Genomic DNA, 10838 nt, shown 5'->3' with positions numbered 1-10838 from the left:
TTGGGGACAGGTGGGGACAGGGCTGTCCCTGCCTCGGGGATAGGTGGGGACAGGGCTGTCCCTGCCTCGGGGATAGGTGGCAACAGGGCTGTCCCTGCCTCGGGCACAGGTGGGGACAGGGTTGTCCCCTGGCTCTGGGACAGGTGGGGACAGGGTTGTCCCCTGCCTCGGGGACAGGTGGGGACACGGCTGTCCCCTGCCTCGGGGATAGGTGGGGACAGGGCTGTCCCCTGGCTCTGGGACAGGTGGGGACAGGGCTGTCCCTGCCTCGGGGATAGGTGGGGACAGGGTTGTCCCTGCCTCGGGGATAGGTGGCAACAGGGCTGTCCCTGCCTCGGGCACAGGTGGGGACAGGGTTGTCCCCTGCCTCGGGCACAGGTGGGGACAGGGTTGTCCCCTGCCTCGGGGATAGGTGGGGACAGGGTTGTCCCCTGCCTTGGGGACAGGTGGGGACAGGGCTGTCCCCTGGCTCGGGGACACTGACTGATGGGGATCATCTCCACACCCAGCTGGGCAAGAGCCCCCCGGGCACAGCACAGAAAAACTCGGAGCCCCCGTGGTGGCTCAGCCTCAGGTTAACCCTGGTTTGGGTTAAACCTCAAAGCTGGGTTAAACCCCCTGCTCCTGCACTCCCCTGTCACACACAGCCGGACACACACCCCGGGCTGTGGAAGGGTTTGCCGTGAGACAGGAAGGAAAACACAATACCAACCTTACCTCAGATGACCTGCAGGTCCTGCTGCCACTGGCCATGAGGCTTCAGGGCTCCTGTGGCAGCAGTGGCTGAGGTAATACATCGGCCCAGCTGCACCAAACACACTCCTGCTGTGGCTTGGCAGGTGTACCCTGCAGGGCACAGCCAGGCCCAGGTGCCTCCCAGCAGGGACACAGGGCTCAGGGCCCTGCGTGTGCCAGCTGTGGCGAGGCACCACTCATCAGTAGGGACACAATGGGGATCTAAACCTTTTATATTAGATGCGTACAACTTGCCAAAGGCTTTGACAACCCACCAAGTGTCCGTGGGTTTAAGCTGCAGGGCCACAGTGCCCTTGGGAGCTGCTCCCCATCCTGCCTTCTCTGTCCCATGCAGGGCCTCTGCCTTGCCCAAAAGCTTTGCAACCCCAGCTGCACCTTACCCTGTTTCAATGAAACGAAGAAAACACCCCATAGCTCTCCTCCCCACCTCAGAACAAGTGTAGATGCAGGAGTCATGAATGAACAGCTACGAAGAAGCAAAGAATTGAATTCCTGTCAGTTTTCACTTGATCCCAGGCTTTCCTCCCTGCTCGGGGGCACGGCGATGTCCAGCACCGCAGTCCTGAGGTAGAAGGTGTTGCTCCAACGAGGTCCTGCTGCGAACAGCTGTCTGCTGTGCACGGTCACGCTGGTGCTTCCTGCCTGTGCAGCTCCTCTCCATGCAATAAAGCATTTCCTTGGGCAGCAGTGGTGCTCCGGGCTGTCTCCGCCTGATGCGCTGTGTCGGGGAGCACGTAGCCCTTCCCAGAGGAAACGCCAGCCCTCAGAGCTGCTGGCCAGCTCCGCGTCTCGTAGAAGGTGGACAGGACGTCAAAGACTGCCAGGGCACAGAGGTGCTGGTCACACACGTGCTGTGACTGACGGTGGTGCCAGCGCTCCACACACCCACCAAACACGAGGGAGGTGATGGCAGCTGACCCAGGGCAGCTGCCCCACCTCACACATGGTGAGCTGCCAGCTCACCGGGGGCAGACAGGCATTTTGGACTGGACTCTAGGGAGCTCTGGGCCAAGCAGTGGCTGTGTCCACTAGAGCAATGTGTCCCCGTCACTGTCTTGGCTGACATGTGCCACCTGCAGTGAGCCACGCCTGCTGCGCTGCCACTGCCACCGCCAGGCAGCGAGGCACACAGAGCCTCCCGCCACTTCCTCTGCCCTCTGTCCATGGTAACACAGCCCTCACATCAGGGGTAAGAACCTTGAGGAGCTGGCCTGGGTCATGAGCCCCTCTGCGGTCGCCAACAGAGAGGCATTCATTCACCTTGCAGAGGGGCAGGAGCACATCCTCTGCTGTGCCCAGCAGTGCCAGCCCGCGGGGACACAGGACACCAACACCCCCGCCTGCCATTGTCAGACTTGGCTGAGGGGGCCAAGAAGGCTGAGGTGGCCTCAGGAGTGCCCATCCCTCTGTGGCCTGTCCCCAGAGCAGCCCCTGCACCCCAGTGTCCCTGCACCCGAGCGTCCCTGCCTCGTGCACGGGGAGCAGGGCACACAGACAGCCCTGTGTGAGCCCCCAGCCCCTCTGTGAGCCCCCCTGTGTGAGCCCCCAGCCCCTGTGTGAGCCCCCAGCCCCTCTGTGAGCCCCCCTGTGTGAGCCCCCAGCCCCTCTGTGAGAGCCCCCAGCCCCTGTGTGAGCCCCCAGCCCCCTGTGTGAGCCCCCAGCCCCTCTATGTGAGCCCCCAGCCCCTGTGTGAGCCCCCAGCCCCTGTGTGAGCCCCCAGCCCCTGTGTGAGCCTCCTGTGTGAGCCCCCAGCCCCCCTGTGTGAGCCCCCAGCCCCTCTGTGAGCCCCCCTGTGTGAGCCCCCAGCCCCCTGTGTGAGCCCCTAGCCCCTCTGTGAGCCCCCAGCCCCTCTGTGAGCCCCCACCCAGCCCCTCTGTGAGCCCCCAGCCCCTCTGTGAGCCTCCTGTGTGAGCCTCCTGTGTGAGCCCCCAGCCCCTGTGTGAGCCCTCAGCCCCCCTGTGTGAGCCCCCAGACCCTCTGTGAGAGCCCCCAGCCCCTGTGTGAGCCCCCAGACCCTCTGTGAGAGCCCCCAGCCCCCTGTGTGAGCCCCCAGCCCCTGTGTGAGCCCCCAGCCCCTCTGTGAGCCCCCCTGTGTGAGCCCCCAGACCCTGTGTGAGCCCCCAGCCCCTCTGTGAGCCCCCAGCCCCTCTGTGTGAGCCCCCAGCCCCTGTGTGAGCCCCCAGCCCCTGTGTGAGCCCCCAGACCCTCTGTGAGAGCCCCCAGCCCCTGTGTGAGCCCCCAGCCCCTCTGTGAGCCCCCAGCCCCTCTGTGTGAGCCCCCAGGCCCTGTGTGTGAGCCCCCAGCCCCATGTGAGCCCCCAGACCCTCTGTGAGCCCCCAGACCCTCTGTGAGCCCCCAGACCCTCTGTATGAGCCTCCTGTGTGAGCCCCCAGGCCCTCTGTGGGAGCCCCCAGCCCCTCTGTGAGCCCCCAGACCCTCTGTGTGAGCCCCCAGCCCCTCTGTGAGAGCCCCCAGCCCCTCTGTGAGAGCCCCCAGCCCCTCTGTGTGAGCCCCCAGCCCCATGTGAGCCCCCAGACCCTGTGTGAGCCCCCAGCCCCTCTGTGTGAGCCCCCAGCCCCCTGTGTGAGCCCCCAGCCCCCTGTGTGAGCCCCCAGCCCCTCTATGTGAGCCCCCAGCCCCTCTGTGAGCCCCCAGCCCCTGTGTGAGCCCCCAGCCCCTGTGTGAGCCTCCTGTGTGAGCCCCCAGCCCCTCCTGTGTGAGCCCCCAGCCCCAGCAGCCCCTCACCCTGGTTGATGGCCAGTGTCTCGGAGTGGTAGTTCCTGGCGTTGGGGGCTCTCACCATGTACTCACGGATGGGCAGCCGGGCTGTCTGCAGGTGCTGCTCCCGCGCCCTCCGCAGGGTCAGCTGCTGCAGGGACACACGGACACACGGACACACGGCCTCGCACGCGGCCCGAGAGGCCACCCAGCCACACCTGCCCCGGGGCTCACACCTGTGCTGCTGCAGCCTCTCCCAGCTGGCTGCTGGCTGCTGGCAAGGGGCTGGGTGTGGGATGTGCCTGCTGACGGGGCAGGCACCACGCACGCACCTTGTGAATGCTCTCGTCCACCAGCCCTCCCAGCACGTACACCTTGCTCGGGTCGATGTCTTCCAGCACTGCAAAGAGCAGCAGTCACCCCAGAGCACAGCTCTCCCAGCACACACGCCCAAGGACAGCCCTGGGCAGAGCCTCCTCGCCCCAGGGGCTCCAGCCCGGGGCACACAGGTCCCACCAGCACAGATTTAGCACCAGATCTGAGCACACAGAATGGCTCATGCCACGTGAGACAGCCCAGTGAGGAACAGCTTGCCTGAAGCATGGAATGGCCTCAAACAGAAATTTCTAAAAGTCAGCCTTTTGCCCTGGCTCTCCCTTTGCTAAAGTGAAATACTTGCCATTCTCAGAGTCAGGAGTGAGATAAACAATGGCCTCCAAAGGAAACAGGTCCAGGTAACTCTCTGGAGTTGTATCCATCTCGAAAACACAAGACAGAGTGAAGCAGCCCATTAGCCTCAGGTACCTCTGCCAGATCAAAGCCCCTTCCCAGACACAGAGGCATCCCAGCACTGACACTGATGCTTTTGACACTGCTAAAGGCCCTGTAGTTCCTACAGATCTCCGAGGTTAGCCTGAGGTACCTCTGCCAGAACAAAGCCCCCTCCCAGACACAGACACTGCTATCAGCCCCACTGCTATCACACAGACACCCCCCTATCCCAGCACTGACACAAACTGCTAAAGGCCCTGTACATCCTACACATCTCCAGTGACCCAGGGTTTTTCTTTTCCAAATGGACAATGTCTCTGTCCTAGGCACTGATCAACACACCTAAAAACTCCATTAAATTCTCTCCTCCTCAGAAGTTCTCGGGGTGCTTTGAGAAAGGGAGAGCAGCAACAACTGACTAGTCCTACACAAGATGCAGAGCCCGGGGCTGGGCTGTCCCCGATGCCGCGGCCAGAGCCTCACCAGGTACCCCGCGAAGCCGTCGTTCATGCGGAAGCACTGCTCGTAGATGGGCGTCCCGGCCGCGAACCCGGTCAGGCACAGCCAGAAGGGCCGGGCGGCGCGGCGGTTCGCCCCGTAGAGCCGCCGGATCTGGGAGGCCAGGCGGCCGCTCTCCTGGGGACACGGCGGCACGGTGACCCGGGGCCGGGCTGCGACCCAGGGCCGAGCTCGGCCACACGGCGCCTGGAGGCCCGGGGCGGCTCCGCCGAGCTCCGGCTGCCCGCAGCGGGGACGGGCACACGCGGAGGGCAGCGTGTCCGGGACCCCCCAGCAAACCCCGAGCAGCCCCCGGAGCCCCGAGCACCTCCCGAGCAGCCCCCGGAGCCCCGAGCACCTCCCAAGCAGCCTGTCCGGGACCCCCCCCCCAGCAGCCTGTCCGGGACCCCCCAGCAAACCCCGAGCAGCCCCCGGAGCCCCGAGCACCTCCCGAGCAGCCTGTCCAGGACCCCCCGAGCAAACCCCGAGCAGCCTGTCCGGGACCGCCCCCCCCCGAGCAGCCCCCGGAGCCCTGAACCGCCGAGCGGCCTGCCCGGGACCCCCGCACCTTCTCGCTCATGCCGCCGCCCACGCCGAGGTCCACGCAGAGCCGCGGCCCCGCTGCCCGCGCCTGCAGCAGCCGCTCGGTGGCCAGGGCGGCCGGGACCCTCCCGCGGCGGAGGGACGGCGGCCCGGGCCCGCCGGGGCCGCTGCCGAGCGCCGCTCCCGGGCCGTGCCCGTCCCCCGCTGCCCGCCGTGCCCGGCGGCGCTGCCGCTCCTGCCGCCGCTTCCCGCGCCGGGCGGCGAGAACCCGCTGCCAGCGCCGCCGCTTCCGCAGCGCGTTCCTCTGCGGGGGGAGCGGGCACCGAGCTCAGCGGGGCCGGGGCGCTCCGAACACCGAGCAGCCAGCCCGGCCCCGCCGCACGCACCGAGCCCCGCCGCACGCACCGAACACGGTTCCGCCGCGTCGCCCGCCCGCCCCGCGCTGGCATCGCCCGCGGCCGAGGGCTCGATCCGCAGCAGCCGCAGCGCCTCCGCCACCACCGCCGCCTCCGCCTCGGCCTCCGCCTCCGCCTCTCTCGCCGCCGGCTCCGTGCCCGCCGCCGGCTCCGTGCCCTTCGCCACCCCGGCCTCCATCGCGCCGCCGGCACGGAAGGGGCGGACTCGGGGCGGTCTGTCCGTCCCCCCGCGCGGCGGCACCGCCCCGGCGGGCAGGTCGTGTCCCCGCTGCCGCCGTGCACCGTTCTCCCGCCCAGCGGGTCGGCTCCGGTGCCGCTCTCCGCTCCCTGTTTGTTTGTCGCCGTGCGGAGTCAACAGCTCACACAACAGACGCCACCGGGCTGGTCAGCTGGGGACAGCTTCCTAAGGATGCTCCTCCATCGTGCACCCCTGCTCTGTATATTTGAATTATTTTATCGTTATTCTTCCTTTTCTGTCCCATTATACTGTGCCTATGCAGACAGACATAAGCGGATGGAATTTGGATAACTATTGGCATCTGGATAGGCAATGAATCACAAAAAATGACTTCTGATTTGGAAAAAGTGGACGAATTGCATAACCAGCACAACCGTCTGGCTGGAACTGCAGGAAGCCAAGTGAGTGCTGGCTAGCCAGGTCGTGAGCAGCAGCCCCCAGACAGATCTGGAAATCCGCATCCCCACTCTGTGGTGTCATGCTCAGTATCTGAAATGGAGAAACGTAAAGGGAGGGGATATAAACCAGAGCTGGCCCAGCTGTGACCAGCTGTCCTGGCTGCAGTCAGGGCAGGAGATGGAAAGCCCTTGTCAGGGTCAGCAGTGCCAGCAGCATCCACAGGCTCCAGAGATGATCAGCATCACCCTCACCCTGAGAGCAGAGAGGGAACCCAGCCCCAGGGCACACCAGGGTGTCCAGGCAGGCCCAGTGCTGGGTGCTGGGGGACACAGGACAGATGAGGCACTCTGCACCTGGTTAACATAAGAGATTTGATAACAGGATACCTTGTCAAAAGCAAAAGAAGTTTGAAATTTAGACCTGGATTGCAAGAAGATTCAATCAAGCAGGTTTACTGGAAGAAGAAAATCCCATCGAACTCTGCAAGCCAGGATGTTGTTGTACGCATAAGTTTGAGTCTGTGATTGTAACCCACTCACTGCAGTACACCCTGCTGGTCTCCCTAAGACAGCATGTAAGTGTTGGTATGTGGAGACCCTGGGGGCATCCCCTGGGCTGGGGACAGAAGCAGCTCCCCCAAAAGCTGTCAGACCCCAGTGGCTCCTTGCCCTGTCCCTGTGTCTGTCCCTGTGTCTGTCCCTGTGCCCCTGAGCTGCTCCCTCCCCAATCCCTGATCTCTGCACTGCCCTGAGACCAGGGTGACCCCGGGCCCTGGGGACAGACACACCTGGACCCCGCATGTGGGTGTGCCTGGGGCCTGCTCACCTCCCTGCACGGCTGAATCAATCAAACACCTGTGGGTGCCATGCAAGGCCCTTTGTGCTCCCTTACCTGGGCTTTACCAGCAGCTATGGGGGCTGAAACGTTTGTGTCCCACAGTAAAATGGGATTCTGATCATCATCAGTGTCCCTGCCTCTCCCCATCGCCGACAGCCCAGCACACACATGACTGGCATTCACATTCTCTGAAAAAAATCCCTTTGCCCAGGGTTTTTCTCCTGGGAAGCTGGGAAGCCTCAGAGAAAAGGAAAACAATATTATCTCATTTGCTTCTCCTGTGTTGTGCTCATGTGGAATGTGTTTGGAGATTGTTTACCCACAGGTGATTGTTCCATTGGATTCTGCTGTGAGTTGTTCTCACTCTTTGGCCAATCAGGGCCAAGCTGTGTCAGGACTCTGGCGAGAGTCACGAGTTTTCATTATTATCTTTTTAGCCTCCTGTAAGTATCCCTTCTGTATTCTTTAGTATAGCATAGTATTGTTTAATTTAATATAGTATAATAAAGTAATAAATTAGCCTTCTGAGAACATGGAGTCAGAGTCATCATTCCTGCCTTTGTCGGGCATTCCCTGCAAATACAACACATCTGACTGGCTGGAAACCCCTTCCGGCACACCTGGCTGGCACTGAGGAGGCTGCACTCACTGCAAACTCCTTCCAGCTCATGGCATGGGGCTGGAGGTGCTGTGGTGTCTCTGCAGGATGGGGGTTCCATGAGGCAGGGGGCTGTGTCCCGCTCACGAGGTTAGCTGCAACACTGACTCATCTTTTGTTTCTTTGAAAATGCCAATCACTTGCTTTTAAAGTTTTAATAGTTTAATAATAATAAAATGGTTATAGAAATAGTAATACAATTAGAGTAATAATAATTTGGACAATTAGGATTAGGACAATATGAGACAATAGAAACAAAGAGTTATGGACAGTCCAGGCACCTTTTCTGGGCAAAATAAGCCCAAAAAGGACCCACATTAACAGAGGATTAACCCTTAAAACACCAGCCTGTTGCACATTCATACACCTCATCCATGATGCATCAATTCCATTCAAACACAGGATTCTGTCTGGGCAGTGTCAGCTGCTTCCTCTGAATGCTGACCCCATTGTGAGGCAGGAAGAAGTTCGTTTGTTCTGATAATGGAGCAATAAATTCTCTTTCTCTGAAAGATTCAGGTGTCCTGTGGCTGCCATCTCAGTGCCAGTCCTTACTTTAGAAAAAGTATCCTACATAGCAAAGTTTCTATTTTAACATTTTGTTATAACTAAAAACTATATTTAACACATCACTTAAGAGAATTCATACAGCATAACTTTCTGACAGAACACAGATAATATTCACTGTAATACTTGCAAAAAGCCAATCAGAAAATACACATTTTTCATAGTTTCCTAGCAGAGCACCCGTGTTAGCCTGAGGCAGCCTCAGGAGCACATTTCACACTCCCCAGAGGGCTCTGCTGAGAAAGCCCCGAGCTTTAATGTCCCACTCTGTGCTCTTGCCCTGTTTGTCCATGAACAGCTGGGGCTCCAAGCAGGCCCCACCACCCCCGCACACTCTGGGGCTCCTCCTGGCCCCACACCGTGCTCCGGTGGCCCCTCTCCCTGTGACTGGGGCAGGTCTCTGTGGTGACCAGGGTCAAGGCCCCAGGAATGAGGCAGACCCAAGACTGAGCTGGCAATTTTGAGGCAAAAGTGGTCAGCAGTAGACAGGTAGAGAAAATTCTGGGGTAAGACCTGGGGGAACATGCAGGGGACAAAGAATATTTTGAAGGACACTGAGTTTGTCTGTAGGGGACAGAAGGAGCATTTTGGGGATCAGACAGAGGTCACAGCGGCACTCCCAGCATGTAACAGACCCCAGAGTGTGGGAAATGGATTTGTAGTGTTCTCAAAGCCTGACAGAAGGCTCACACAGTGTGCACGTATATGCAAACTTTGAGACAAGAAATGCTGGCTTAGAAATGCCATGGAATGAATGGACAGACATTGCTGAGAGAGAACTGGAGCTAGAAACAAGCTACAAAGGGCGGCCTTGCAAATAAGGCTGGATACTGTGGAGAAACAGAACTGTGAAAGATGCACTGTAGTGACACCCACGAGGGGTAGTTTTAGATAATTGGCTTTAAGGCATCTACAGCATGGTGTGGCCAAAGCTGACAGGCCAAGAAACTCTTATAATGTATTGTAATTAGGAAATAGTTGGCTTCTGATTGTGATGGAGTGAATTACAACATCTGTATTGTCTCACCCTTCAAATGAGACTGAAAATGGAATAAGAGTTTTGAAAACACCTCTCAGCTGCCCCATCTCTGGGTCAGAAAAAGGCATTATCCAACACCAGAGGAGGGGCTGGTCCTGCCCTGGGGCTCGAGGCCTGGGGCTGTGACAGGTCCATCCTCAGGGCACCTGTCCTGCACCCTCCAGCACGGGAGCAGACCAGGGAGGCCTCTCCACACTCCTCCTTCCCAATCAGGTTTTAGTAGCAGCTCCCACACTCTTAGGACACTCTGTTTAAAAAACACATTGATATTTAATGTGTTTATGAAAATATTATGTCAGTTATGTTTATAGAAACTTAAGGAGAAATATTCACCGTCCACTAAAGCTGTGGCTTTTGTGGGGAGGAGGAATCCTGACCTTCCCTGGGTAGTTTCGGAAAAAAACTGGTGCTAATTGTCTTTAGGAGAACAAAGGGTGCTGGGGCTGGAGGGGCTGTCCCCATGGAGGGCTCATTCCTGGGGCACAGCCCCCATCCACACCCTGCCCTATATTGTAAGAGATGCGTGTGCTCTATTCCCATCTGTCAGAGCTGGGGCAGTTCTCTGCTGTTCATGGGGCAGTTTTCTTTATCTCTCCCACAGCCAATCCTCCCTCCAGGAGATCTCTGCTGTTCATGGGCCATTCATTATTAATTATCTCCTGTCCATGGCCACTGAGTGTCCCTGCAGGGCTGATCCAATCCCATCATCCCATGGGGAGATGCTCCGCCCAGGGGAGGAGCCAAGCATTCCTACCTGGATCCAATCTGAGCTTTGGGACAGCCCAGCAGCCTTTGCCCAGTGCATTGCCAGAGGAGCAGCTTCTGCTGCCCTGCATTGCCAGAGGGAGCCCAGGCCCATCTCCAGCAGCCCTGGAGCTGCAGAGGAAAACTCCCCCCTTGTGCAGGATCCCTGCTCCAGCAGAGCCACAGCTGGCACTGCAGGAGGGCTGAGCCCCCATGGGATGGGGCTGTGCCACCCCCTGACACACAGGGGACAGGGACTGCTCTCACTCTGGCAGTGGTTTGTTTTTGTGTATTTTTGATTTTCCTAGTACAGAACTGTTATTCCTACTCCCATATCTTTGCCTGAGAGCCCCTTATTTTCAAAATCATAACAATTCAGAGGGAGGGGGTTTGCATTTTCCATTCAGTTTAGTTTGGTTTGGTTCGACTCAGTTTGGCTCAGTTCAGCTCGGCTCAGTTCGGCTGGGTACGGTTCGGCTTGGTTGGGCTCGCTGGGCCCAGTTTGGCTCGGCTCGGCTCAGTTCAGTTCAGTTCAGTTCAGTTCAGTTCAGTTCCGCTCGGCTCGGTGTCCGTTCAAGTCGGTTCTGTCCTGTTCAGCTGGGTTCGGTTGGGCTCGGTGTGGCTCGCTGTGGTTCGGTGCAGTTCGGCTCGGCC

The 10838-nt window shown here is 59.5% G+C and overlaps 1 protein-coding gene across 1 annotated transcript; it reads right to left on the bottom strand.

The window, feature by feature from the left end:
* Positions 1-950: 950 nt before the first annotated feature.
* TRMT10B (tRNA methyltransferase 10B) lies at positions 951-5886 on the bottom strand. Its single transcript, XM_036402943.2, has 7 exons — positions 5692-5886; positions 5312-5590; positions 4729-4881; positions 4154-4232; positions 3807-3874; positions 3502-3625; positions 951-1573 (listed from the first exon to the last, which is right to left on the bottom strand). Exons 1-7 carry the CDS (start codon positions 5878-5880, stop codon positions 1380-1382), a joined length of 1086 nt encoding a protein of 361 aa, XP_036258836.1. The 5' UTR covers positions 5881-5886; the 3' UTR covers positions 951-1379.
* Positions 5887-10838: the final 4952 nt, after the last annotated feature.

Source organism: Molothrus ater, chromosome Z (assembly GCF_012460135.2).
Source record: "Molothrus ater isolate BHLD 08-10-18 breed brown headed cowbird chromosome Z, BPBGC_Mater_1.1, whole genome shotgun sequence".
NCBI lineage: Eukaryota > Metazoa > Chordata > Aves > Passeriformes > Icteridae > Molothrus > Molothrus ater.
Note: the sequence above shows the minus strand (reverse complement) of the source record. Positions and strands in the feature narration are given on the sequence as shown.